Here is a 27,982-nt window from a genome sequence, read left to right as displayed (position 1 = left end):
CCGGGAGGGTCGCGCGGGGGCGGCGCGGCCGGGCGGGGGTCGGCGGGCTTCCGGGCGGCGGCGGCGCGGCGCGATGTGCGAGCGGGCGGCGCGCCTGTGCAGGGCCGGCGCGCACAGGCTGCTCCGGGAGCCGCCGCCGCAGGGCCGGGCGCTGGGCGGGCTGCTGCGCTGGGTGGGCGCCAGGATGGGCGAGCCCCGGGCGCCGCTGGCCCCCGACTCCCCCGTCGCCGCCGTCGCCCCCGTCGCGGACCCCGGCCCCGCCGCGCCGCGCGGGGGCACCGCCGTCATCCTGGACGTGAGTACGCGGGCCGGGACCCCTGGCGGGGCCCCAGCTGGGACGCGGAGCCCTTCCTCCCATCGGGGACCCGGAGGCACGGGGCCCCATCTCCCCGAGCAGAGACCCCTGCCACCCGCCTGGAAGCCACGGCTGGACCCCCACCCTGCCCTCCGCATCCCTGAGCGCGAGCCCCCGCGCCTCCGCCTGGACCAGACGACCCCACTTCTGCGTCTCCCTCCACTTCCCAGCATCTGGGCTGGACCCTTGAACCCCCTGCGTCCGGCCACCGCCCCCTAGTTCTGACCCAGGCAAACCATCCCTATTTAAACCGGGGACGCCCCGGCCGCCGCCAGCCCCCGCTTCTCTCCCCGGATTCCCAACCCGAGCGATACTTTTCTGAGCCCCCCACGCCCCTGGCTCTCGCCCTCTTCCTTGCTCTGGACCCCGAGTCTCCTGTTCTGGGCCACAGAGACCCTTCAGCCCTGCCCAGCCACCAGGAAAGCCAAGCCCCCGCTGTCTTCTCCACAGAGCCAGAACCACCGCCCACCCCCCGAGCCGGGACCCCTCCGGCTCCACGCCTGCTGGGCTCTGAGCCTCCCTGGCCTTTCCATCCCCACCACCTCCCCACCAAGAGCTCCATCTCACCCCTCCTAGCTGCCCACCCGCCCAGACCTCCCACAGAAGCCCACCTCACTCTCCCAGTCAGGTGGGGCAGGCTGGGGCAGCAGGCCTCGCCCCCTAAAGAAGCTGGCAGCAGATAGAGGGGTTGGGGGAGGGTGCAAGTGGGGGGGGGATCCTGTGCAGCTAGGGGGTGCCTCTGCGTGTGTCAGGGGCTTCTGTGATGGTTGTGGGTGTTTCGGTATGAGTGTGTGCACATGTGTGTTCCACGCATCCCTGCAAGTAGGGGGCCTGGGTTTCCTGTCTCCCCCTCTTATCCCAGAACCCATAGGTGGGTCTCACAGGAGGGCTGGACTGCCGGGGGTTCTGGGGCCTTGGGCGTGGATTCCCGCTGCGCACACACACTCACAGCAGGGCACACAGCTGCACTCTCCGGACACTGGCCCAGCTCAAGCTCAAAGTCCTGGGCAGAGGCTGCAGCAGCGCCTCCCCCTGCAGAGAAGCCTTGCCCAGCCCTCTTCGGCCTCCTGGCCTCCTCTTGCTGGCCGTGTGGGCTTGGGGCTTGGGTTTCCTCATCTGTGAAGCAGGGCAGGAGCTGGGGGGGTACTCGTGCCCACAGGGACGCCTCACAAGATGTCCTCTGTGCCGTGCCAGTCCCAGGCCAGGCCCGCCTCGAGGAACCCAAGGAACCCAGGAGCGGTGGCACGGGTGCCCAGCCTGGGTCTCTGGGGAGCCTGGCTGGTCTGCGAGCTGCTCGGCGGGCAAGGAGGGAGGCAGAGAAGCCTCCGAGTGTGCCTCAGGCTGACCCACGCGGAGGCCTGTGAGGGCCAGGACACTCCTGCCCTGTCACCTGCAGGGGCGCAGGGTGGGGAAGGGCATCTGTCCTTCACCCCAGGGTGTGGATGAGGGTAGATGGCCAGAGGGGGTGGTGACTCTGGCTCACTGGGCCTGGTCAGAACCCCCTGGGGTCTGGGCGAGCTCCTGGGTAAACTGAATGTCCTGCCCTCCTGGGAGGGAGCGGCTAAAAGAAGCCAGTTCATTGGGTGGGGTGCCCCCCACCCTGGGATCCTTCTCAGACTTCATTGTGCTGGCGAGTCAGCCCCCTGGGGCTGGCCAGAGTGCACATTCTGACTCAGTGGATCCAGGTGGGTGGACATCCTACACCTCTGACAGACCCCGGGCAGCTGCCTGGCCCTGGAACCTCGCTCTGGGGGCTGCTGGGTCAAGCCACTGCCTTGGTCCTGCGCTCACAGTGCCCAGGCCTTGAGGCCTATGGAGGGCCCGGTCTCCGAGTTCAGGCCAAGTGGTGGCTGCCCGCAGCTGGTTTTCTGAGGGTTTGGCCTCCTGCCTTCACCCACTCCCCTGCCCAGACAATGAAGCCGTCCTGCCCTTAGCTGGTGTCCTCGCCAGACCTGGAGGACACCTCCTTCAGACTTAACCCAGCCTCCCTGGAGAAACCCTAGGGTTCGGGATGGAGTGTGGGGTAGAGCTGGCAGCCCTGCGGGACCCTGCTGAGTGAGCACCAGGCAGCGGGTGAGCTGTGGGGACCGTGGCTGGACACACCTGCAGGGATGTGTGGGCGTGCGAGTGCAGGGATGTCCGTCTGCCAGCAGGCTGTGGGCAGGCTGGAGGCAGAGGGGGAGGGGGTGGCCGCCTGCAGTGTCCCTCCCCGCCTGGGCCCTACCCAGGTCTCCTCCTCAGGTCGAGAGAGGGGAGTGCTTGCCCCTCGCCAGCTCAGGGCTGACTCCACCTCTCTTCTCTGCAGATTTTCCGACGTGCGGACAAAAATGGTGAGTGACCTCGTGGGCCGTCCACTAAGTGAGGACCAGGCTCTCTGTCCTGATGCTTCTTGGGGACGGGATAAGGGGTAGCAGACAGACAGCAGTCAACCTAAACGTTAAGAGCACAAGATGCTGAAGTCAGAAGGCCACGTCCTGGCCCTGCTCTGGGCCTTGGTCTCCCCGCCGGCGAACAGGCATCCCAGTTGTCGCTGCATACTCGGGTGCCCTGAGGGTCCTGAGCGCTGGGTCAGCGGTGCGGAGAACACTTGCTGTGCTTCTGGCCCAGAAACCACCCTCTGAGGGAAGCCCAGCCTCATCCCAGGCCCTTCACAGCTGGGCGTGTCCTCCCAGCCAGTTGCAGTAGCGGCAACGGCCCTGATCTGTGGGTGCCTGACGACCCCGAGAGGTTAGGCGGCTTGCCCCAGGGTCACCCAGCAGCTGAAGGAAGTCGGAGCTGATCTTGGACCCCCAGCCTCTCAGGCAGTGTGAGCAGCACGCTGCTGTGGCCCTGCACGCCTGACTTTTGGGTGCGCCTCCACCAGGAAGGAGGAAGGCGGGGGTTTGGCACTAGGCGGGGTAGGGCTCCCCCCTGGGGAGGGGGTCTCACAGACGGCCTGCACCTCACCGAGAACACGCAGCCACTGTCGGGCTTGAAGCATCCCTGTGACTTCTCGCCAGCCTTCCACTTACCCCTCCATACATCCGGGCGATGACACCTACCCTGCCTGTTACCCTGGGCTTTGGGGAAGAGCCAGGTAGGAGCTCTGGGCAACGGACATTTTCAAAGAGAACAAGGGAACTCAGTGTATTCCTTCATCGAGCACCCGAGCGGGGGGGAGGGATAGGAGACGGGGCACTGTCTCCCAGCCCAGGGCTGCTCCCACCCCAGCACCTCCTCACCCCTGCAGTCTCCATCGACTGCTCCCGGCTCTTGGGGGTTGGAGGGCAGGCACAGAGGTTCTGGTGGGCTGGAATCGGTGTCAGGAGGTCCTCTGCCTGACCCCATCCCTGGGGGTGAGGTGATCTCAGAGTGAAGGGCGTCAGCCGTGATTCCCTGGAGCAGAGGGCAAGCATGTAGGGGATTAAGTGGTGCTCCGGAAATGGCTGCCGCAGTGCGGCCTGCAGAGCCTGCCGTGAGCTGAGGAGGCCCGTGTCCAGCTGAGGGTCCCTGGAGTGCGTCTCCGTGCACGGTGCATGGACCTGGGGCTGCAGGGTCACTGCCCTGTGCTGGCCCTGCTCCTCCTGCAGGCTGGGAGGTCTTTGCGGGTAGGGATTTGGGCTCGTCCCCTGCAGTGGGGCCACCTCCAGCACAGCAGGGCCTGGGTAAACTGTAGGCTCCATAAGGGACTGCTTTCCCGGTAGAGGAAGGCTGCCTTTCTCCGTGATGCCCTGGCGTGCGACCTCCGTGTGTGGCAAGTGTGGCCGCAGGTCCACACACCTGCCCAGGCCAGTGTGAGCCTCTGACTGTGCTGTCTGCCCGGGGTTTGTGTGGGGGCGTGCCCTTCCACACTGCCGGAAGTGTTTCCAGCCCCTGCTCACGGCTGCAGGGACCCTCAGTGTCGTTCCTGCAGCCACTTCTCCTCCCTGAATCCTACCTCTTCCCCATGGCTGCCCTGTGGCCGTGAAGGGTCAACTCAGGGTCTCTGAGGGCTTGTAGGCAGAGTGGAGCTCCAGGCTTGGCTCATAAGAAAGCATTGGCCAAACTCAGCTGGGCATTGAGTGCCTCTGAGAAGGGCCGCCGTGGGCATGGCGTGTCAGCAGCCACTTGCTGGCGCCTGGGTGCCCTTGGAACCTGGCCCCCTGGGGGGTTGCTGGCAGTCCCTGAACGCCTGCCGTGCGTCAGGACTTCTTGGATCAACGGCTCCCCTTTCCCAGATGACGAAGCAAGGTGTGGAGCAGGCAGATGTGTTCAGGTGGGCGGGTGTGGGGTGGGGGGTCTGACTCAACGCTGGAGGTTAAAAACAAGGTATGGGTGCAGGAGCGGGGCAGCCAGGGAAGTGGGTGTGCACGTGGCGCAGGCGTGGATGATAGAGAGGGCAGCTGGCACACAGCCCATGTGCCACTCCAGGCATCCATGGAAGGACTGGCAGGATGCCAGCAGTGGGCGTTAGGCATGTGATGTCCACCCAGGCTGCAGATCCGAAAGGCATAGCCCTGGGAAATTATAGCAGCAAGGACCTGAGGGCTGGCCGTCATGGGGGCACCCAGGACAGTCCAGCTTGGCCAAGGCAGACAGGGCAGCTGGTCCCCAGGAGAGGACTGGAGTGAGGGGTCTGAAGGGCAGCCTGGGATATAAACCCAGAAAGGTATCGTCTGAAGGCTGGCGGAGAGCTGAGGGCCAGACTCCCTCTCCCTCCAGGGACAAGGACACCAACAGGCTCTTGAGGTTTGAAAGGCCACTGCCACAGGCCAAGCTCGTGCTAATTAGCAAAGACACCTGCAGAAGGCCCTAGTCAGCACCAGTGGAGGCGGCAGTGCTGGGCCTGCGTGGCTTGGCTAATTGGACCAGAGGCCTGGGTGGAGGGTATTTTCGCCTCATTAACTGATACGGGTTCATTAGGCCTGTGGTTGGCGTCCAAGGTAAATGTCAGCTGAGAAGACTTTGTGATCAGGGGAATGGCAGGGCACTGGGACAAACAGGAAGAGGGGAGGCTGGTGCTGGACCCCCGCTGCTGTGCCTGGTGGTGCTCAGACCTGGCAGGTCAGCCCCAGCACACATCCAGGCCCGGCCTCAGCTTCCTCCCCGTGCATGGCAATGGCGTGCTGTCCCTCACGAGGGAGAGTGGGGACGCTGTGCCAGCAGCCACCGGGAGCTGGGTAGGTGAGGGATCTTGCCGCAGGACCCTGGCCTGGGTTGGGCTGAGGGTCTGGGCTCAAGCTGCAGCTGCAGGGCCTGGCCTTGTCCCCGACTACCCTGTACCTCCGTTTATCCCGATAAAGTGGGGCACCTGTGCCACGGGTGCAGAGCCTGGGGCAGTGGGGACATGGAAGGGTTGCCGGGCCAGGACGCTGCAGCCCTGCAGGACACCTGGACAGGCTCCCGAGCACTAAGAGCCTGATGGGCTTCCTGCGTCTCAGCTGACTGGATTTCTCACGGTTGGTTTCTGGGGTCTTTTGTGTACGGGGCGTGTCTGGGCTGGTTCCCGGGGCCTTGTGTGTGGAAGTTACATGCGCTTTCTTCCTCTCTGACACCAAGGCTTGAACTGGGTGTCCGGGGATGTGGGATGAGGCCCCCACACATGTGCTCATGTCTCCCTTGCCCAGCCATAGGGAAACGTGGGGGAGCCACAGAGAGGCCCAAGGTGCCCCTGAGCGTGCTGAGCCCCGCAGCGGCCCTGGGAGCAGACGGAAGCACGGGGGCTTTAAGCTTTAAGAGTGGTTTCCGTTCTGAGCCCAAGTAGGTCTGCCGTATGTGACTGGGCAGGTCGTGCCCTGCACAGGGGCCCTCAACTGAGGGCACAGAGGCCACAGGTCCAGACAGCACTCCACCCTGACACTGGGCTTCATCTCCCAGCAGAGGGAGGGCACCTCTGATCGCGTGCGGGTGCCGGGTGGCTTGTGGGGATCCTCGCCTTAAGCAGCTGACTGACTGCAGGCGCACGGGCGGTACGTGAGGGTCTGTGTCCTCTGGCCTTCTGCCTGTCCTGTGCTGCCTCTCACAGGTTCCCATGAAGTGGGGCATGTGTGGGACCAGCAGGTCTGCGCAGTGGAAGGAGCGGGGTGGACACTTGATATCAGAGTCCCTGGTGTCCCCTCAGCTGCCGCCTCAGTGGCCCGGGCTAACCTGATCCCATGAGTGAGCTCTTCCAGACGGGGCCCATGGTGTCCCCCACAGATAGACACACCCAGCAACTGCAAGCGGAGGGAAGAGGGTGAGATGTGGGGCAGGTGCCCATGACCCTCTTCTAGGGCCTCGCCACTCCCCGCCCGGAGCCACAGCTCCGGCCAGTTGCAGGTGGAGCGGCGCTGGGCTCGGCTGGGCCGGGCACCTCCTTCCCTTCTGGTCTGGCATCTTGAAGTGTGCATCCGTGGCCAGAGAGGACATGTGCTGACCACCATCAGGCCTCTCTGGCCACCATGTGGAGGGGCTGTGTCCCTTCAGAGTCAGGCCCGAGGGCCGAGTCCACATGTCACTATGGAGACCATCAGGAAGCTGTAGAGTGTGGCATTTGTTGGGCTACGGGCTCGGGCACCACCCGACCTTTGGTGTTCTGCTGGGCAGCTTGCTGACATGGGCAGAGGCGCGAATGAGGCCGCCTGGCCAGGCAGACCCTGCTCCTAATGCTGGTTCCTCGTGAGCCCCAGCAAACTAGCCGTTGTGGCGTTTGTTGGTTTGGGGATCTGTCGGTCTGTGCATTAGCTGGGGAGCCTGATTCTCCGAACTGGACGCTGCTGATTAACCAGGAACCAGATGGGTGGGGGGCTGATCTCAAGCAGAGCTTCCCGGCCAGGCTGGGGCCAGCGCAGCGGGTGTGGTCACCCAGGCCGGAGCTCTCTGGCTACAGTCGGGCGGCCTGTGCGCTCGGTCTGGCCACCTTCTCTGTAGACGCCAGCTGCGTTGCTGTCTTGCCCCTCGTAGATGACGGGAAGCTGTCCTTGGAGGAGTTCCAGCTCTTCTTCGCGGACGGCGTCCTGGACGAGGAGGAGCTGGAGGGCCTCTTCCACACCATCGACTCCGACAGCACCAAGTGAGCCCGAGCGCCCGCCGAGCCACGCTTCCTTCTCCTCATAAGCAAACCTCCGTTTCCCAGCCCCCGTCATGCAGGGCCCCGGAGACCCCCAGACTTGCTCATCCGAAAGTCAGATCCATGTGGCTGTCACTGCCCGGGATGGTGTGGGGAGTGGACAGGTCGTTCTGCATGGGCTACTCTCACAAAATTGGTCTTCTCTGAGCAACCTGGCCGAGCAAGGAGAGGCCCTCAGTCTTGCCCAGTACACGGGGGTAGTGACAGTGGGAGTTGACCATGATGTCATCAGTTCTGACCCCACCTGAGCCCAGCTCCTGCTTTCTCCCTGGCACGGACGTGGTGTTGAGCCGCTTGCCTCAACACGAATCCCATCCAGCTCCAGCCTCAGCCCCGCTCCTACCCCTGCGGCTAACTGAGCCCTCTCCAGTCTGCCCATGATCCTGGGGTGTGGCCAGGACACCTTGAGCAAGGCTGTCCTGGCCCATGTGGGACCTGGGCTGGGCCCCATCAGAAGTCAGCCTGTGACAGGCCCTCCATTCCCACCCCTTCCCCCGGCGAGCCCCGCCTCAGGGCCACCGTCACCTTGTGGTCTGTGGGCTTCAAGATGAGGATGGGGCAGACAGATGGCCCCACTGCTGCTCCCTCCCTTCTGAAGGATGCAGAGGGCGTGAGGGCGTGGCATGTGGTTCACACGTGGGGCACGCTGCACGTGGGGGGCAAGGACGGGCTGCTGACTCTCTCTCTCCCTCTCCCCAGCCACGTGGACACCAAGGAGCTGTGTGGTAGGTGCCTGGCCATGAAGTACCCCAGAGGGGGTGCGGGGAGAGTCGGGGAGGGCCCAGAGGAGGGCGAGGCAGGCTTGGGGGGCCTGGTGTGAGGGGCAGAATCCCATGTGACCCCTGACCTTTGCCCTCCCCATCCAGATTACTTTGTGGACCACATGGGAGACTATGAGGACGTCCTGGCCTCCCTGGAGACATTGAATCACTCTGTGCTGAAGGCCATGGGCTACACCAAGAAGGTCAGTGGGCGTGGCCGTGCCCTGCAGGTCCAGGGCCTGGTGCTTTTTTGGTTCCAGGTTTTCCTGAGCGTCATTGCCCACGTACCTGGTTGTGTGGTGACAAGTGCCAGGGTCGGGCTTTGCTGGGGCTCCTGGAAGGAGCTCAGATAAACTGTGGAGTGAACAGAGCAGCTTGGTGAACGGTCCTGTCCAGACAGGATCTGGTTTGCAGTGTGAGGCCCCTTCTCACAGTCACGCTGGCCCAGGACGGGCAGCAGCTGTGACAACCATCCTCCCAAGGGTCCTTGGGCAGTGCCATGCCTGGCAGGCTCATGCCTTCCATAGCAGGCTTATGAGACCGGAAGGGGCCTTGGGGTTCTTGCACCTGAACGTGACCCCAGACCCCAGCGGGGCCTCGTACAAGAGGACTGGAGAGGCAGGGAGGCTCATGCCAAGCTGTGGAATGTAGGGCGCTGGGAGAGGTGTCTGCAAAGCGAGGGCTCTGCCCACAGTCCTGCCGCCTCTTGTCCCCCCTAGAGGACGGGGACGGGGCAGTGGAGCCTGGCTGCAGGCTGGGTGCCACGTACCTTCTCTGGGTCCTCTGTGCCTCCTCCATGGCACCCCTGACAGTCACGGGCAGCCTGTGCCCCGTCTCCACTCCCTCTGGGCAGCTTGCGAGGACACAGACAGCTTCCTTCTCTGCATCCACAGGGAAGAGGCACAGAAAATGTCCCAAGGCCCTGTAGGAGGCTGGCCCTTACACAGAGCCCCACACTCAGAGTCTCCTTTGACCCTCATTCAGCCCCTGTGGGTGACTGTCTCACCTCCCATTCCAGAGCTCTGGAAACAGGGTGCAAAAAGTGAACCCAACAGGGTCACAGCCAGAGCCTCAGGCTGACGAGAGGGGAAACTGAGGCAGGGGCCTGGCAAGAGGTGGCATGCAAGACGGGCCCATGGGGCAGGAGGGCAGCCAAAGGCTGGTCAGCAAGGACAGGAGGCAGCTGCTTGGGCACACAGTCCAGGCCCACCAAGAGGGAGCTGGAGGGGTCCCACAAGGAGACAGCTGGGGCTACAGCCCACCAGGACTCAGGGCCACGCTGCCTGCTGGCTGAGGCTGGGAAGCTGGACTGTGAAAGTCCAGCACACCTGGCTGAAGGGCCCGAGCCGCTTGCTTCCCTTCCTGAGCCTCAGTCTCCATCTGTGAAATGGGAACCTCCATCTTCTTGTCCTGGAGAGGACTGTGTGACAGCCGCTTAGCACAGGGCCTGCACAGAGCAGTGTGATCGGCAGTTTTCATCATTAGGCACCTGTTGTACGTACGCCCGGGCGTAGGCCCCATCTGCATGTTGCTCGGTGCTGCCCGGTCACTGCCTGGGCACACATTCAGACCCCTCCTGGCCTACCCAGAGCCTGCGCTGGTCTGCTGTGCCGCTTCTGCCCTACAGTGGCACTGCTTTGAGACCTGCCCTTCTAAAGCGTATTTTAAGACTGTCGTAGAATGACTTCCTGTTCGCGTCCGTCTTTAGAGCATCTTCTGTCCTGAAGCGCCATGAGGGCCCTGGTCAGCAGGGATTCTGGGCCAGCTGCAGATGGCCCTGGTGAGGCTGCCACGGGCAGCAGGGGCCCTCTGTGGCCCCTCTCTCCTCATCTGGGCATGGGTTGGTCCCTGGTCAGGCCCCCAGGCTGGGGCTTCAGGCCCCCATCCAGGAAAGGGGTTTAATGTCCCTGGCAAGCGCAGACCAGCCTGGGCGGCCCCCAGGAGCCGTGCACCCGTGGTGGGGGCTGCTCTCCATGGCCTTGGGGTGGTGCCCCCATGGCCTTGGGGTGGTGCTTGGGTCCTTGAGGTCCTCGAGGTGGTGGCTGCCATTTCTCCGTGCAGCCCGTGGGTGGCTCTCTTCCCTCGTGTCCGCTGGCTACGGCCGACCGCGTGCGTTCAGGCACCCTCGTCGCCAGCACCACTCGCGGGTCGCGCTGCGGCCTGGCACACCGGTGCGTGGTGTTCCCTGGATTCTGAGGTGCGCGCTGACGCCCCAGCCGCCCTGTGCTCGTATGTTCAATCCTTGCTCTAGGATTTTTCCACTAATTAGGATATTAATACCAGCTCTTATTTTAGCAGCCTCTCCAGCCTGCTGAGGAGCCACGCCTGCCCTCCCTTTGTTAAGTGCTGTCCTAGGAGGGTGGCGAGCTTCCTCAGATGCCACTGTGCTGGTTTGTTTTTTTAATGATCAAACGGTTTTGCTCCAGCTACGGATGGGTGGATTCTATTTTTGGACTCTCGTATTGAACAGTCTGTAGCTCCCTGTGGTAAAGCCTTAGCGGAACATTTTCCTGGGTCACTTTGCTGGGTCCTCGTCACTGACCAAGTGTTCCCTCTCTCTGGGAGCAGAGACGGTGATGGTCTCGGGTGCCTTACAAGGGGCTTCTGAGCGTCTTCTGTGCATGAGTCAGCTTCCCAAGCACGGGATCATTTTTCTGTCTCATCTGTGCCCCCGGACTCAGGTGCCAGCAGGAGAGGGCGTGTTTTGATAGGTACTTTAAGGCCGACCTTGTTTGTGTTAAATTTTTAAAAAACTTTGTGTTCATTTTAGTATATTTTTAAACAACTGCCAAGGATGTGTCTGGTTTTAACGATCAGTTACATGTGGTATGGTCTTCTGTTTTTTTAAAAATCTCAAACACTGTTCGACACAAAACAGGTGCAGAATAAGAACAATAAAACATCTACTGTTACTGCTCAGGTTTTATTTTAAATTTGATCCCACTTCCTACATTTTAAAATCTTGTATTTGACAGAGTCATGCCTGATTGAACTAGTTGTTTCTAACAACCAACCCATCACTTTTATTTAAGTTTCAAGGTATGTTTTCGAATGTATGTGTAGTTGTTACAGTTTCTTTCCCTGTTCCTGGGGTTTGCGGTTGTGGCTGGTGTGGTTTTTCCCCCTCGTTTGTGAAACAGAATGCTTACACACTTTTTAATAATAGTTGGACCTTTGAATGACGTATGTGCAGCCACCATGGATTTTTATGTGTCTTATTTTCAGTCTGTTCTCTGAATAGTCTGCTACATTCCTGTTCATTTTTCTTCTTATTGTGATAAAACCAAGTGGACCAGTAGGTTTTTCCTTTATTTTGTGATGTATGGAGATAAATTCATCACATCATATTTTATCTGTTTTTATAACCATCTTGGAAAACATGGATACTCCTTGCAGAATACCAAATTTGAAAAGAGTCTCCTTTCTTCGTTAAGAAATATATACTGTTTTTTTTTAAAAAAAAAGAACTATATACTGTTACAAGATATTTTCTACAAATATTAAAACATACACATCAAAAATTTTTTGTAATTCATGAATTAATGGGAAAACCAGTAAGATGTCAGAACTCACTCCTGAAGAATCCAAAGAACACCTGTGTGTGTGTGTGTGTGTGTGTGTGAGAGAGAGAGAGAGAGAGTGCGTGTGCACACACACAGCTGGAAGTTCTGCAGTGAATTGTGGACAGTGCCAAATGGGTGGATCGCCGTCAGCTGCACTGAATCCGCCAGCGTGTCTGGGAGAGCGAGATCCACGTTATTCCATGTTTTCTGCATCTGGCGGGGTGGTAAAAGCAACGCCACAACAGGATCACTTTCAGGTGGTCTCAAAAAGTGTCCTAGGCAAGACACACAGGGATCTTTGTGCCCGTTTCAGAGGCTTGCAGGACATCCCTTGGTGAGGTCCTTTGCATCCCTGCCCACCGTGGCCTACCTTGTCCTTCCTGTGGGACGTGGAGAGCTCGCTGATCACTGACCTGTCCTCTTGTGATCTGTATTCCTGAATCTTTTTACATCCTTAGCCGTGAGGTTTGATGCGCACAGACTGCGTTATATGTTTGTTCTGTCATTGGTGGGTATTCAATCTGTAGACTTTAGGAAGTGTGTGTAACCGTCCTGATCACCCCCACCCCAGCACCCCACCACTGTGAACACTGTAGTTTTTTTTACCTTTTCATGCCTTTTTTTCCATGCGCATTTCTTTGATTTTTTTTTATTTCATTCTGTTAGAAAAATTTATTTTCTGCTTCTTACCTGATATTTTAGCAGTCCCCCCATGTCACTGAAAATGTTCAGAGCATGAACATTCCTGTTTGTATTGACTTATTCTTCCTTGACTGTTGGACACACTCTGTTATTTCCAAGTTTTTGCTGTGGTGCGTCCCTGAAGCTAGTGTCCTGGACATGCGAGTGTGTCCGCCTGTTGCTCTGTGGAGTGTAGACCATCAGAGGCGAGGCGTCCTGATCAGCCTGAGGCTCCTAACACGTCCCACAGCTGTGCAAGTTCCCACCAGTGGGATCTAACTGGCACGTCCTGGGTGGCCGAGTGCCTCCTCATCTGCGTCACACTTCCTCATTGTCCATGGTGACGTTGATCAAAAGTGCTAGGGATCTAGCTCAGCTGGTAGGGTGCTTGCCTCGCAAGCACAAGGCCCTGGGTTCGATCCCCAGCACCGCAAAAAAAAAAAAAAAAAAAAAAAAAAAGTGGCCAAGAAGCTCTGCGCAGCTCTTTGTAGACCCCGCATGCCCTGGGGACCCTGCACTGCGTGTCCGTGTCCTGTGCTCTGCTCTGGCTGCCGTTGTGAGCGCTCAGTCTCCCGTGTTTTACTCTTCCTCGTCTCTCCTTCCTCTTGATGGACTGCTATTTATTGATTGGGACTTAGAAGTTAAAAATCCTCATCGTCATTTTACTAGTGGCATTTTTATTACGCTGGACACCCTTAATCGCATTTTTTATACTTGGCTAATACAAAATGCTTCGTGTTCCTTTTGGGAATGAAGGAATTTTTGAGATTTGGGGCCATTTTTTCCGTGGTTTGCCGACTTGATGCAGGGCCACCGAAGTTAGGCGGTTGGAGGTCGACGTTCTTTACTCCGGGACCCTGTGACCTGCGGGTCGATCTGAGTGGTCACAGGTGCTGTGGTCACCACTTCCCTGTGCAGGGCTTCAAGCCTCCACGGCTCTTGAGCATTCTTTGCCAGGAAGGTGCTCATCTGGTGACCGTTTCAGAGATGTGCAGATTTCTAAGTGTCCCCGTTGTCCTGCAGGTGAGTGACGTGTCGGCTGGGCGTGGGGTTGCTAGTCCTCGTTCTCCCCCTGGAATCCACAGCGTGCTCTCTTGGCTGAGGCCTCAGCTGTGGTGGGGAAGAAATCTGGAAGGCTTCATCTGCTCCCCCTCGAGGGCCCCACCTGCGCTCCTTGGCATTCACAGACTCACGCTGTTGGTCCCCGCCCTCGTCCTCATCCTGGGCCTGGGCGCTTTGAACACATGGCGGCTGGTTTCCGGCTGCACCCCTCCAGCAGCCTTCTCCTTGGTGTTCCATATTTTTCTACCAAGTTAAGTCTTCTTGTTCATTTGTCTGGAGTCTATTGCCCACTGGATGGTCTGTGGCTCCAGCTGTCCGCTAGGAAGGATAATCGATCACTGCAGTGTGCCAGGCTGCTGATCCCTTCTCCCCTGGGGCCTGGCCCCCACAGCCCTGGCCAGTGTTGGTACAGGACGTTCTAGTCTGTGCCCTACCCGCCTGCGCCCTGCTCCCGCCCCGCCTCCACCTCACCCCTCAGCCTCTGTCTCTCAGCTGTGTTTCCCATTGTTAAATCATTGCTAATTAATTCCCAGTCAGAGTGATGGATGGTTTAATTTGCTTTCCTTGAGAGCCCTATTCTCCCTTGCTTCCTTGCCAGGAACTGGGCAGGATTCCAAGGTGCCGGAGCGGGTGGCCCGGGAAGGCAGGACCTCAGGGGGCTGGGAGAACGCGGGTTTGAGCAGCATCGTTGCTGTCTTCTCATTCTTGAGGGCTTGGATGAGCCGAGTCTTCCTCCACCTACTGTGGAGACTTTTGCAGTCAAAGGAATCTCAGCGCTGAGAAAAGTCAGTGCTGGGGACTCGGGACAGGGGAGAGATTCTGCCCCACACCATGGAGCCAGCTTGCAGCAAGCCCTCGCCATCCTCTGAGCACTGAGCCTCAGCCTTTTTTTGGGGGGCTCCACTTTAACCCTCTGGCTGCATTTGAGTCTCTTCACCATTTCTCCGTAGCAACATGAAACTCCAGGGCCCAAAGAATTCTCCTTGGAGGAGACAAGTTCTTCCCTGATGCTCTGTCTGCTTTAGCAACATCAGCACCACATGAATCATTGCTGGAGCCACTGCCCCCACCAGCACATGGTCATTTCCACCACCAGCACCACCATTACCACCATCATCACCATCACCACCACCATCTTCATGACCATCACCAGCACCATCACTACCACCTTATCACACCAGCTGTTTATTATTTGCTGTGTGACGGGTACTGTACTGAGCATTTTCTATAGAAATGTTGTCATTGAACCCTCATTACAACTCGTAAGAGAGTACAGTGACCCTGATATGCTCCAATAGGCCATAGCACTGCTAAGTGGTAGAACCAGCGTTCAGACCTTGGTCTCTGAACTCCTGCCTTGTCTTGGATACTCTACAGCCTCCAAGATGCAGGAGGCCGTGGAGTCTCCCCTTTCCTCTGCAAAGCAAGGACACTCACCCCAGGGGTCTCCCAGCTCCTGTGCCAGACCCCATATCCACATTCTGTCCCAGCCCCTTCCAGGTCCCTTCCATTCCCTCTGCAGGTGTACGAGGGCGGGAGCAACGTAGACCAGTTTGTGACCCGCTTCCTCCTGAAGGAGACGGCCAATCAGATCCAGTCGCTGCTCAGCTCTGTGGAGAGTGCGGTAGAGGCCATCGAAGAGCAGACCAGCCAGATCCGGTGCGTGGAAGGGACCCATGCACAGGCCAGCCTGCTGCGTTGGGCAGGGGGCTCCTCTGTGTCCCCTAGCTGCAGCATGGGGGTGACTATATACCCAACTTCTCAGTCGCTGTGAGGAGCGATGAGGCGGGATGCCCCGGGAAGCACGCCTGGTGTGCGCTTGCCCAGGGCCAATGCAGGGAGGGTAAGGTGCCATTGAGCCCCCTCAGGCTTGCGACCTCCCGTGGCACTCACTGTTGGTGCAGAATACCCTGTTGTCCGGCCCCCTCTCTATGGTTACAAGTGCCACATGGCGTAGAGGAAGTAGCTGAGACAAGCACCTGCCTGCGTGAGTCCTGGGCCCTACCTCCTTGCCCGCGGAGGGACTGGCCATCTGAAGATGGGGTAGAAGCAAACCCAGGCTCTCTTGGGAGGACCAGAGGAGACGTGAAGGTGGAATGATTTTCTCAGTGTCACTCAGTACTCAGTGAGAACTTGTTCCTGCCCTGGGTGGCACCGGGAAGCACCCACCTGGGGTCCCCTCTTGGTGCCGTGTTGAGGCCGCGTGCCCAGCTCCTGGAGATGGGTGCTTTCTTCCTTCACTCAGCTGCGCCAGCCCCGGGACACAAGCCCACCTGTGTGCTGCCCTGAGTTGAGGCAAACCCTTCTGCCCAGTTCTGCCCAGAGCAGCTGACATGCCAGTGCAGAGCGGAAACAGAATCCGCACGGGTAACAGCAGCTACCAGGGACCGGTGCCCCTCTCCAGTGAGCCTCTGGCACAGGGCAGCCAGGACGTGGGTGGGGTTTGGAGGTGCCTCTCAGCTGGCATGGAGCTGGTCCCAAACAGATGTGATCGTGAAGGCTGCTGACTGTCCTGAGCTCCTGGACACCCACGGACAGATTCCCAGGCACGGGGCACCGCCGTTGGTGACGGTGCCCCGGCTGAGGCGGAGCTCCGTGTCCGTAGTAGCCGTGGTTCTGAGAGCCGCAGTCCCACTCTGGAAGAGGACACCTGGATTTCCCGTGTCTTGTTTTCACTCTTGATCAAAACCTGCCCTTGTCACCGGGCCACAGCACAGGGTTTTCTGAGTGATCCTCCTGGCTGGCCCTAGCCCTGGGTCCCAGGGGCCATCCTGTTTCCCCACCCAGGCAGCCCCCCAGGATGTTGTGTTCCAGCACAGCCGTGGGTTCAGATCCCCAGCGGGGCCTCCCACTCAGCCCTTCGAGGTGCAAGGGACACAGTCTGCTGCTGCTTTGAGATGCCTTGATTGACACCTCGAAGCCTGCCGGCCTTTTCTCCTCCCTTGGGGGGTCGAGTTTGCCCCATCACGTGGGAGAGCCTGGCTGAGCTCTCAAGGTTCACAGGAGACACTCCAGAATGCCCAAGGCAGCCACGCTTACCATGGGGTGTCAGCCTGCAGTCGGGTGCCGAGTGAGCGTGCGCTTTGCATTCCTGGGGTCTGTTTCCAGCACCCCTTTGCACATGAGGATTCAGTTGTTCCTCAGGCACTTTTCAAAGTCCCTGCTGCATGTGGGGACAGTGCCTGGTGATCTGTGTGCAGTGCCAGGTGGGCCCTATGTCTGTGGGTGGGGGAGGGGTACAGGGACAGGAGAGGACCTGACTGCGGTCAGGATCATGGCTCTGTCCTTTGGCACCCCACTCTCAGTGTATTTTAGGACTCCCTTTCTGGGGGGGTCTTCCTAGTGCAAACCCGGGTCCCCCCACACCAGAGGGCACAAAACCCTGACGTGTAGTGAGGCAGGGAGAGGGACTTGGTATCTGCCGAATCTGGGCCCAGCAGGTGCCTGTGGAAGCCCTGAGCTGCTGGGCACGAGGTGGGCATCTGCCTCAGCCTCGCCAGGGTTGTGCCTGATTCCTCGGGAGTCCTGGAGCACCGCCAAGCTTCAGCCCTGGCTCCACCCTGTCTAGCTGCATGGACTTGGCCGCATCAACAGCTGTGTGGGCATTGTGTCCTCCTCTTTGCCCATTCCAAGGGGATGGGGGTCCACAGGGTGCACGCTGTACACTGCAGCCACAGCCAGTGCTTAGTAAGTGCCCACTGAAGCTGCGGGATGTGTTCAGCTGTCGTCGTCGTCTGTTTCCCTCTTATGCTGCAGACAGAACCACAGCAAACCCGGCCACAGTGGCACGGGCACCTGGTACGGAAGCCCCTCTCCTCTTCACACCCCCAACCACAAGCTCATGGCCACGGAGCCAGGGAAGAGCCTGCCATCTGGTGAGAGAGCCAAGTCCCTGGGGTGGGAGGGACCTGCCCCAGCAGCCTCAGGAATTCTGAGTGCCCGGATGGGGCCTGGGGAGGCTGGCTGCCCCACTACCCCTTAGGCCTGGCCCTGCTCACCACCAAGGTCTGTGCTTCTCTTTCTCAGCCACCGGGGACCCAAAGGAGGAGGGTCTAGAAGCCCAGATCAGCCGGCTGGCAGACCTGATTGGGAGGCTGGAGAACAAGGTGATCCCCAGCCCCACCTCTGCCTGACACCTGCTTTCTCCTCAGTGCCCCCCCCCACACACACACAGCAGTTAGCTTCCAGTTCAGGTCAGAAGTCAGGGATGCAGAGGAATCAGGGAGTTTTGAAAGGGTACCCCCAAGGTAGAGCATGGGGGTGAAGAACAGGACTAAGGGTGGACCCAGGCCTTTGAGGGGTGGGAAGGCACCTGAGGAGCATAGTGGCCAGTGGGGTCCTGTGCTGCCAGGAGATGTTGCAAAGAGGACTTTGCTCTGATGTAGTGGTGGCTGGAGCAAGTGGAGCCACACAGAGCACGGTGGTGTGTGAGATCCAGGACAGATTAGCCCCAGGGACTGGCCGGTGTAGGACATGGACTGAGCATGCATGGCACACCCACAGGTGGCGGGGAGTGGCACAGCCTTTACAGGGTCACGTTTGCAGGGCATGGTTTGTGATCAGTGGGGTCCCTCCTGTGACCATTTGGAGGAAGACAAAACACTGTGCCCTGGGGCACCGGTGGGCTCAGGGATCAGTCTGGTGGCACTGCAATCTGCTGTGCCACTCAATGGGGTGCTGTTAGGTGAGATGAAACGGTGTCTTAATGACTCTGGCCTCAGAGCTGGGCTGCTAGTTAGCATTTACTATTAGCAGGGTCAGCAATTAGAGATCCTGTTACCAAAAGGCGTCAGTGCACATCCTTCTACCTGGATGTGCCTTGCTGGTATCTCAGCGCTCTAGGATTGAGATGCCATTTCTTCTACTTTTCTGTATTTGTTCACGTCTTTTGCAAAGGACACGAGTACTTTGGTGGGTTTGGGGTTTTGGAGGGATTCACAGGAGCAGAAACAAAAGGGCTCCCCACTGGAGGGAGGCAGAGCTGGAGGGAGGAGGCTGGCGTCCCCTGCAGGGCTGAGGCCGAAGCGGGGATCCCGCCCCCTCAGAGCGGGCTGCCGGGATGGAAGCGGCTCAGGGACCCTGGGCCCGTTGTCATAACAACGCGGCTGGGGCCTCGGGAGGGAGGCTCTTTGAAGCTTATTTTTAGCACTCGGTCGCCCTAACAACCCGGCTGGCTGGTAACCATGGAGTACCTGGGCGTCCAGGAGATGGGGCGGGCCCTTCTCCCCTCCCCGTCTCTGGTTGGCCTAGGCCGTGAGCAGGGGCCAATCCGGGCTCGGCTCCGGGCCCCGCCCCTGCGGGCCTACCTGAGCTGGTTCTCGGCCCCGCCCGCCAGGGAGGATGGAGGCTGTAGGAGGCCCAATTGGGCGGAAGCCAAAGGGAGGCCCCCAGGGCCCCTTCCCTTCAGGAACCTACACGTGTGGTTGTAAACCCAGAACAGGTTTGTCCCTGCTGGGCACTCCACCACTTAGCACTCTCTGAGCGCATGTCCTGGAGAAGTCAGAGCTGTCCCGGACCAGCCATGTAATTCATGAACTGGCGAATGTGCAGAGACCCGGTCGCTCAGACGTTCAGAATTGCAAAGTGGTGATTGTGCAGGTCCCACTGCCTGCCCACTGCCAGCTGCCTCCCTTAACAACAGATGCGCTTCCTCCATGTCCTTGTGTGTGTGTGCGTGCGTGCGTGCATGTGTGCACAGTCCTGTGACTGGCGTCTGTTCTCATGGAGGAGGGACAGGGATAGCCAGGTGCAGCCAGCACTGGGATGCCCAGGCTAGAGGAACTGTGGTTCTTGTGCCAAGTGGAGAAAGAGAAGCTTTGAACCTGCTTCTGGGACCTTCAGTGCCCAGGTTGAGCATCAGGCACGGGTGATGACAGGGCTCACTCTGCTGCTTGCCTGGAGCCTACCGTGCGCAGCACCTGCCTGGGGAGTCTGGGAAGGATGTCTTCAGGCACCTTTGGTTTAGGGCTGTCAGAGGCTCACCCCACACAGACCAGTAGGCTCATGAGGCCGCAGAGGCTAAGCCTGGGGTGACTTGTACGTTAGCAATCCCAGGGCTACGGTCAGCAGTTGCATCCCTCTCAAAGAAAGAGTGTCCAGGTTCAGGCCTCCTCCACCCAGTGCTGCCTGTCCTGAGACCTCCCGGCAAACACTGGAGCAGCTGGCCTGCCCTCCAGCAGCACTCAGCTCGGCTTGGTCCCTGCGCCTCCCAGGGGCCCAGGAGCAGAGGGAGCCTCTGCCACTTCCTGTGGTGGTCCTCCAGCCCTGCTCCAGGGGCCTCTGAGGTAGCTTTGCGCATGGAGGACAAGCAGCCCTGTCCTGCAAGGCCTAACCCAGGAGTGCCCACCAGCCTCCGGGATGTTGGGCAGAGGGGCCGCCGCCCTGTGCTGCCCCCAGTGCTCCAGGGTCACCGCAGGGGTGGAGGCCTCCCTGGCGGAGGTGGCCTTTTGGACATCCCTGCGTGCTTCATGGTTTCAGACGCTCTGGTTTGACCTGCAGCAGTGCCTGTCGGATGAAGAAGGCAGCAACATGGTGAGGCCCTTCCCCGGAGCCCCTGGAGCCCCTCTCTGTCACCCCATGCCAGCCTGAGCCAGGATGCCCGGGATCCCAGGGTCCATGTCGTCTCCCTCGTTGGGACTAACCGGGGCCAGTGCAGTCCTTGCACTTGGCTTCAGGGCCTCCTCTGGGACCCTCCCCAGGGGCGAGCTCTCAGGTCAAGACTGTGATCGAGGAGTATGGCCATGAGCCAGGTGGCAGGCAGACAGGAGGCAGCCTCCAGCAGAAGCAGACCTCTGCTGGGGATCCCCTGCCCTGGCGCCTTCCTCATCCTCTAACACCCTTGCCTGAGAACTGCTGTGTGCACTGGGCTGCTCAGCTCCTAGTCCTGGGCCAGTTTGCACTTGGGTGAATGAAAGCGGGGGAGGGGCCGTTTGGACCCAGCCGTGCTGTTACCTCTCGGGGAGGGGAGGGCTGGGCTGGGGAGGGCCTGGTAGGGAGCCCAGGGGAGGCAGCAAGGCCCGGGCTCATCCCCTCTGCCCTGGCAGCACCTGCAGCTCGTCCGGCAGGAGATGGCCGTGTGCCCTGAGCAGCTGAGCGCGTTCCTGGACTCCCTGCGACAGTACTTGCGGGGCACCGCTGGAGTAGGGAGCTGCTTCCAGTGAGTGAGCTGGTGTGGCCTGGGCTGGACAGCGGCAGGGAGCCCTGCCTGGTGCAGAGGGAGGGGCAGGACAGAGGTAGCAGATGACCTGGCTCATGCGTCTGTAAGGGCGGCTGCTGGCAGTCACCAGAGGGCATCCACGCAGGTCCAGAAGAGGGGGACCTCAGTGCAGGACGACAGGGGTCCTTGTCGTAGAAAAGACCTCCATGCTGTGTGCAAGGCACAAGCAGGTTTATTTGAAAAAGCAAGGCACGCGCTTTCGTGGGAGGGGCAGGCTGGGGTCTGAGGCTGTCCCTTAGAGGAAGCCATGTTGGGGCATGGGGGGCGGCAGGGTGATCACCCGACGGTCTGTGGTGGACTGACTGGCTGTTCCCAGGATGTCGCCAGCTCTCCATTTTCTGGTGCACAGTGTTTGGAGTGTGCCTGCGTCCGCGTCCCTTGCAGGTTTCTTGAGAGGTCGTGTCTCCCTTTGCTTCATCTGTGCTGAAGGTGGATTGCACCTTCTGTAAGCGAGCGAATTTCCAGTAACAGATTGTGAGTGAAGATTTATGAGTTCCCAGAAACTTGGGAGCGATAGGCCTGGGGAGCTGGCTGGGGAGGGGAGGCCTTCAGCGTGAGGCTGGCCTCCCTTTCCTTCCCTCTCCTGTTGTTTCCTCGCCCTGCCGCAGTGGGCCCCACTCCCTGGCTCGCTGGGTGTGGCTTGAGGGGCAGGAAGGGCTGAGGCCAGGCTGGCACCCCTCAGCGCTCAGCTGAGTTGCTGTGGTTCATTAGCCCCAGGCCTGGCCTGTGGCCTAAGCTCTATCAGTAACTGAGGAGGGAGGCAGAGGGAGGAGAGGCCAGAGGGAAGTTCCTCCCTCATCCCCCCAGTGTGCAGTGGAGCCTTCCAGGAGGGGCCTCCAGGATGGGCGCTGGCCACAGCCAGCTGCATCCAGATGCTGGTAGCCCCACCCGCTTGTCCCTGCCCTGCCATCCTGGCCTGTGCTGCTCCTGAGCTGGCAGCTGGCCACCTCTGAGGGGGCTGTGCAGCACTGTGCCCTTGCTGCTGGTGTCCAGGTCTGTTGGCATGTGTCCCGGGCTCTCCTGTTCCATCTCCACACCAGCCCTCAGGCCCGCCCATCAGCCCTGCCTGTCATCTGCTTGGACTCCGTTCCCAGGGGCTGTCCCTGTCCGGAGCTCCTGTCCACTTGCCCTCCATGTCCTGAGGGTCTGCTGCAGCCAGGCAGGTGGCTGTTCTGGCTGATGGGCTTTTCTCGGTGGGAGAAGAGAAGACAAAGTCGATGCAGGTTGGCAACAGAGACGGTGGGGGCAAGGAGGCAGCTCTAAGCCAGGGCCCCGGAAGGCAGGTAGGGAGGCTGGCGACTCGCTCCTGTGCCGTGTCCGGTGAGGAGCTCTGGTGCAGCGGGGCAGGGCAGTGAGGCGCAGCAGAGCCCACTTCTGCCAACACAGTGGGCCCCGTGGAGACATGGAGGCAGGAACTGACTCAGTCCCTCTCTGCCCTGTGAAGTCGGGCTGGGTGTGGCAGGTAGTCACCCCCAGGGGCAGAATGAATAGGACTTGCAGACGGGGTGGGGGCAGGTGGGAGGAGGCGCAGCAGGCTCCAAGCTCCTCTGGCTTCCGAGATTCCGTGGAGGGTGGGGTCCCCCCTGAGCAGGAGCAGGTGGGAGGACTTGGGTGCCTTGGCGATGGGCTCCCACAGAGGTGCCTGCCTACGTATGTGGAGAGCCTGGTGCGTGCCAGGCAAGTGCTCTTGCAGGTGGTCTTCAAAGCCATTCACCACAGGAGGACCCTGGTCCCTCCGGGTGTGTCCCTGACCCTGTGCCCTTGGGGCGGGCCCCTTTACCTCCACTTTGGTCCCAGTCCCTCTGGAAGGCTGGGACTGTGGGGTGCCTCCCTGGGCGCACAGAGTAGGGCTTCTTCACCTGTTTGTGGAATGCCTCACTGTAGCTGGAGCCTGCTGGGTTTGGTCTTCCCACTGGCCAGAGGCATCGTCCCTCCAAACCACAAGTGAGTCAGCCTGACAGCCGCCCTCCACGCACCCACGTCTGAGGCGCTGCGGCAACCGCCCTCCGCAGAGCCCACCTGCTGGGGAAGATCTGCCCGTGGCAGGAGAGCCAGAGCCGCGCTGCCCAGGCTGGTGCAGGGCCACAGGCTGTGTCTGGCTCGCGGGCAGCACCCCCGCCCCGTCCACTCATGGAGCTGGGTGTCCCTGGCTCCACCGTCACTTTAGGCTGCGGCATAATGACCTAATAACACGGTTAGCAGCCTGCCTCCCGGCCTCTCTCCTAAGCAGCCCACCCTGCCCTGCCTGTGACCACCGGCAGACGTCCACCCTGACAGAAGCCCCTCCTCCAGGGGGCTCGGGCTCACTGCTGCCCGTGTGTGAAAGGGGAGCAGCAGGGGAGGGGCCGGGGGACAAGATGGTCCCCAAGCCGTGAGCCTGCGGAGCCTTCCCTCCCCACCACGGCCTCCTGCTCCCCATAGCCCCCCAGCCATGTGGGATCTGCCCCATTTGAACCAGAGGGTGACAGCCTGGGTCCCACAGGGGGTGTCCAGCCAGCCTGCAGGACGTTAGCCCAGGGCGAAGCTGCTGGGGGGCAGCAAGACCCCCCTGCCAGCACCGGGGAACCAAGGACTGGCCACAGGCTGTCCTCCCTGGGCACGTCCAGTCAGCTTGCTCGGAGTCTGGCTCTGGGGTGGCCTCTCAGAGCCTGTGGGATGGCAGTGGGGAGAGGAGGGTGATGGTGACCTTGGCACGCGTGTGCGGGCTGCGGGGCCAGGGCGGTCCCCGCCACCACAGGCCCCTGCCTCTCCCCTAGCATCACCGCCGTGAGGTTGTTGGACGGCTTCACCTTCGTCATCTATGAGTTCTGGGAGACAGAGGAGGAGTGGAAGAGGTGGGTGCAGCCGCGTCCCTGCGTCGGGCTGGTGGATGGGCTGGCTGGTTCTGTGGCCCAGGGGCTTCGGAGGGGGCACGGGAGGAGCAGTGCGCCCAGGTTCTCCCGACAAGAACACAGGCCCAGCCTGCACCCTGAACACAGTGGAGGCCGCTCAGATGTGGGGAGCCGCCCCACACGTGTCCGACTCCTGAGCGCCCAGCCCCTGCCGCTCTTGGGCGGGCTCAGAGTCCCCCCGTCCCAGTACCCGGATCCAGCCCCTCCTCTGGGAAGCCCCCTGGCTCCCGTCAGCCTTCGTGCGTCTCGCCCTGCCGAGGGCTGAGGCTCTCCTCGTTGGGCAGCTGGTGGCATCCAGGGCCTGACTCAGAGAAGGTAGCAGTGCGGCCCGGTCAGCTGCTCTGTCCCTGAGCATGGCCACACACCCAGTGCTTCTCAGCAGGTGGTGGGGAGATGGGGAATGGGGGATGGGGGCTCCATCTATGGCTGTCACCTATACATCTGGGGTAACTTGCTGTCCTCCCTGGGAGGTGACGGGAGATCCAACTACAGTCCTGAGGACTCTGATTCGCCAGAGGCCACCCAGTCCCTTCAGAACTGAGACCAGCAGGAAGGAAGGTGTGGGTGGCTCTGCACCCCTGGGATGAGCCGGGAGGTGGAAGCTCCTTGTTCCCAGGGCTGGCCTGGGGCCTCGGACCTCACTGTAGGGTGAACACCCGGGAGACGCTGGCAGCTGGGCCAGTCTGCTCTGCCGTGAGCCTCAGAGCACCAGGCCAGGTCCACCTGGCTCCGCTCCCATGGCCCCTGACTCGCCCGCCCGCTCCCCTGTCCGCAGGCACCTGCAGAGCCCCATGTGCAAGGCGTTCCGGCACGTCAAGGTGGACACGCTGCGCCAGCCTGAGGCCCTCTCCCGGATCTCGGTGCCAGGTAGTGGGGCAGGGACTGGCACCAGGGAGGGGTGCCCAGCTCCTGAATCCCAACAGAACGCTATCTGTGCAGACCCAGGGCAGCCTGCTGGGTGGCGCCAGCCAAGGAGGCCCCAGTCCTCAGTGACTCTGCCCGGAAGCAGAGTCCAGATGTGCACTCTTGACAGCCATGCTAGGCAGAAGGCTCAGGACAGCTCGAGAGGGAGAGGCACAGGCCCCAACAGCCACAGTACAAAGGGTCAGGCCAGGACTCAGCAGGCAAGGCTGGGCGCTAGAGGGCGCACCCAGCACACAGTGGGGATACCCGAGAGAAGCCCAGAAAGCGCACCCCGCCCTGAGCGGGCCCCTCTGCGGATCCCACCATGGCAGTGGGTGACCCCACTGAGACCAGCAAGCACCTCTGCACACAGGATCCCAAAGCCGGGCTTCCCTGGCCCTGCTGCCAAGGCCCACCCACCACGGCCCCTCTCGTGCCCCCGCTGCCCTCTGCAGCCCTGGCCCGGGGCACCAGCACAGGATGAGTGAGCTCGAGCTCGAGGGCACTGCTGCTGCCCTGGGCGGGTGGCGAAGAGACATCTCGGGGGGCCACCTCGCCTGCCCTCTTCCCCTGCCAGCCGCACCCTCCGCAGGACAGCAGGGGCAGGGCTGCTTGCTCCCGGCCTCTCTGACGTCTCTGCTGTCCCCGCCCTAGCCGCCTGGTGCACTGTGGGCCGAGACTGACCACCTCCGCGCCTGCACTGGCTGCTGCCACCCCTTCTCCTCGAGGACACCCCTTTTCTAGAAACTTTGGTACACGCGCAGTCTTTTCAATATACTTCTCGACAAGAATGTACCTCCCCTGTGGTTTGAAGTGAGAGCGACCCCTGCCCGGGGCACCTCCCTGCCCCCGCCCAAGCTGGCAGAGCACCTGTGCTCTGGGGTCCTGCCGAGGCTCCTGGCTGGCTTCCCACCCACCTTCCTGCCCCCAGTGGCCTTGCGAGCCCAGCCTGCTCCGGCTCGGCAGGACGCACCCCTCCGCCTTGACATTCCTCCCCCTAGTAGGAGCCGTGACCCTGTAGTGCCCAACCTCGGCCTGGGACAAGCCCAGGAGTGGCAGCAGTGCCCCTGTATCAGCACCACCAAATAAACCCTCGCTGGGAACAGCGCGTGCTGTGTCTGCTTCCCCTTCCCAGGAGTGACGGCGGGCCGGCAGGGACAGCAAGGAGCAGGACAGCCCTAGGCATGCCCCGGCCTTTACCGGGACTCCCGCCTCTGCGCCCTCCTGCCTGTTGAGTTCAGGGTGCCAGGACCCCCTCAGTCCAGGAGCTCAGCAGAGGGGCTCCGCGAAGCTGCTGGGGTCACTTAGGGTTCAGGGCAGCCCAGGGACCGGCCGAACCAGCAGAGCAAGCCCAGGCAGTAGCTCCCCGGCCCTTCCAGGGACCCCACCTGAGTCACTCAGCATGGACACCAGGTGGCCCAGGTAAACTGCTGCAGGACACCCCAGGGCACAGAGCTAGCCCCAGGAGGGAGGTGCGACCAGGTCCCGGAGCTCGGGTGGGGCGGGTGGCTCGTCCTTGTCCGTCAGCTGTCTCCTGTGACCCGGGGAGGCCGGAAGCGGGGGCAGCAGGTAGCTGCCAGGAAGCAGACCTGGGGACACTCGGCCTGCGCGCGCTCCTCGCTCCCGTCCCCACGTGCCGCCCCACGCGGCCCCTCCTGGCAGTGCCCGTGCCCACCATCCCACACCACCAGGCGGCAGGCGTGTATGGAGCGCGCAGGGCTCGAGGCCTCTGCCGGGAGGCACGTTCTGTCCCCGGCCTGGCCTGGCCTGCGGAGCCGCGTCCCCCGCAGCTCCACGTGGGGGCTGCGCCCTCCTGGTCGGCAGCTCTGGGGAGCCACCTCGATGCCTAGGCTCTTTAGGCACAACCGGGACCCCTCCGAGCTGGGGGCCCCGCGCCCCAGCACGCACCCCGGGCTGCGTGAGCTGAGCGCTGCTGACGCCACCCCTGAGCGCTGAGCACCCCAGGTTTTGGAGCCCCCCCATGGTCGGGGTGGGCGGGGCAGGGCTCTGAGGAGAACACATTTCAACCCTAAAAGGCATGAGAGGCCCACTTAGTTGACTCTCCAGAGCCTCGCACGGGATCAAGCACTTAGCAGGCACCATCTCCCTCATGCTCACATGCCATCCTGGGTGGGAAAACAAAGACACAGAGAGGGCGAGTAACTGGCCGGATGCCACAGAGCAAATCAATAGCTCAGGTTAGATTTTAACCCAGAGCCACCTACCCTCAAACCTGTGCAAAACTGCGCACACTCCGTGGGGGGTTCAGAAGCTCCAGATTAACCCCTTAATGTCCAAATCAGTTTCATCAAAAAGTTAAAGGCAGAATTACCACAAGACCCAGCAATTCTGCTTCTGGATAGCATTCTACCGGAAGAACTGAACAAAAGGCACTCAGGCAGGCACGCCGCAGCAGCGTCCACAGCAGTGCCCGTCACCGCAGCCCACAGCGGAAACGACCAGCAGGCGACAGGATGCAGTGCAGCACGCACGGGGCACCTTGGCCAGCCGGCCCTGCACAGCCAGACCCGCCAGCCACGGGGCAGGGACGTCCTGTGGCTGCTGGTGGGTGAAGGTGGTCAGGCCAATGGCTGCACCGTCCTGGACACGTCCGCATTCCTCCCTGTCGCCATCCCCAAGCCCCGCGCAGCGGCCACCTACATGCACTCCCAGCGCCCAGCTGCTGTGGCGCCTGGAGACCTGACGAGTGGGAGGGAGGACAGCGCAGCGGACGGCACAGCGTGGACCAGCTGGAGACCCGAGGGGCACCAGAGCCTGCAAGCCCCGGGGGCTGGGCAGGCTGGCCGCGACCAGTAGGGCCCTTCGCCACGCAGCCTCCTGGAGGTCACGGTCTCACCGTTTCCCACGACCCCCACCGCAGAGCCCCCACGATGGCCTCGCAGCCCTGCTGCAGGCAGACTGGGAGCCCCGGGCGGCCCGTGTCCCATCCCCAAGCGGACGGGAGGGCTTCCCCAGGCGCTCGGAGCAGGGTGCAGGCCGGCACGCACGGTCACCTGTGTCAGCCGTGACGGCAGGCCCTGTGCCCAGGGCTTGCAAGTGACCCTCTGCTCATCCTCGTGGGGTCCGGGGGAGGGGCTACCCTTGGCTTTGGGTTAGAGGACAAGGTGGAAGTGCCCGCAGAGGAAGGACCCGAGGCGGGCAGGAGGCTGGCAGAGGCCCCTGTGTCAGCGGCCTGAGGCGGACACCGTGCAGGGCACAGGCTTTGCCAAGGCCACACAGCAACCGGTGACCCCAGTCAGCCCGGAGCCCACACCACCCCTCACCACCCCTCCTCAGCCCTCCGGGACCTGGGGACGCCACTTGCCTCCCTGTGTCTGGCTGCACAGACCCGAGGCGCCACTTGGTGTTTGAACTGGATGGTCCAAAAGGCCCCCGCACCTCCCTAGCCTGGGTCAGCCGGCAGAGGGGGTGCCCCACCCGCGTCCCTGTCAGGACCGCTCACGTATGGCCCGCTTCTGGAGCT

The 27,982-nt window shown here is 61.4% G+C and overlaps 1 protein-coding gene across 5 annotated transcripts; it reads left to right on the top strand.

The window, feature by feature from the left end:
• Positions 1–3: 3 nt before the first annotated feature.
• Positions 4–25,678, top strand: NECAB2 (N-terminal EF-hand calcium binding protein 2). 5 transcript variants are annotated; one of them, XM_079116944.1, is made up of 13 exons: positions 4–295; positions 2,661–2,685; positions 7,256–7,364; positions 8,121–8,146; positions 8,288–8,385; positions 15,011–15,147; positions 17,245–17,363; positions 17,515–17,594; positions 19,966–20,019; positions 20,532–20,644; positions 23,461–23,538; positions 24,371–24,462; positions 25,153–25,677. In XM_079116944.1, exons 1-13 carry the CDS (start codon positions 74–76, stop codon positions 25,179–25,181), a joined length of 1,182 nt encoding a protein of 393 aa, XP_078973070.1. In that variant the 5' UTR covers positions 4–73; the 3' UTR covers positions 25,182–25,677. The 5 variants fall into 5 exon arrangements, with proteins under 5 accessions (XP_078973070.1, XP_078973072.1, XP_078973071.1 ...); XM_079116946.1 differs by lacking the exon at positions 4–295 and having other exon boundaries at positions 1,904–2,762; positions 25,153–25,676; XM_079116945.1 differs by lacking the exons at positions 4–295; positions 2,661–2,685 and adding an exon at positions 2,774–3,431 and having other exon boundaries at positions 25,153–25,676.
• Positions 25,679–27,982: the final 2,304 nt, after the last annotated feature.

This window comes from Sciurus vulgaris, assembly GCF_902686455.1.
Source record: "Sciurus vulgaris genome assembly, chromosome: 17".
Taxonomy (NCBI): Eukaryota; Metazoa; Chordata; class Mammalia; order Rodentia; family Sciuridae; genus Sciurus; species Sciurus vulgaris.
The sequence above is the reverse complement of the archived record's forward strand: the minus strand, read 5'-3'. Positions and strand labels throughout refer to the sequence as shown.

Excerpts from the sequence above, each read along its gene's own strand:
- NECAB2 (XM_079116942.1), top strand. The coding sequence starts at position 6,958 with ATGCTGGTTCCTCGTGAGCCCCAGCAAACTAGCCGTTGTGGCGTTTGT. Across the intron at positions 20,020-20,531 it reads ATGAAGAAGGCAGCAACATG|CACCTGCAGCTCGTCCGGCA; the intron begins GTGAGGCCCTTC and ends CTGCCCTGGCAG. Across the intron at positions 24,463-25,152 it reads CTCCCGGATCTCGGTGCCAG|CCGCCTGGTGCACTGTGGGC; the intron begins GTAGTGGGGCAG and ends TCCCCGCCCTAG.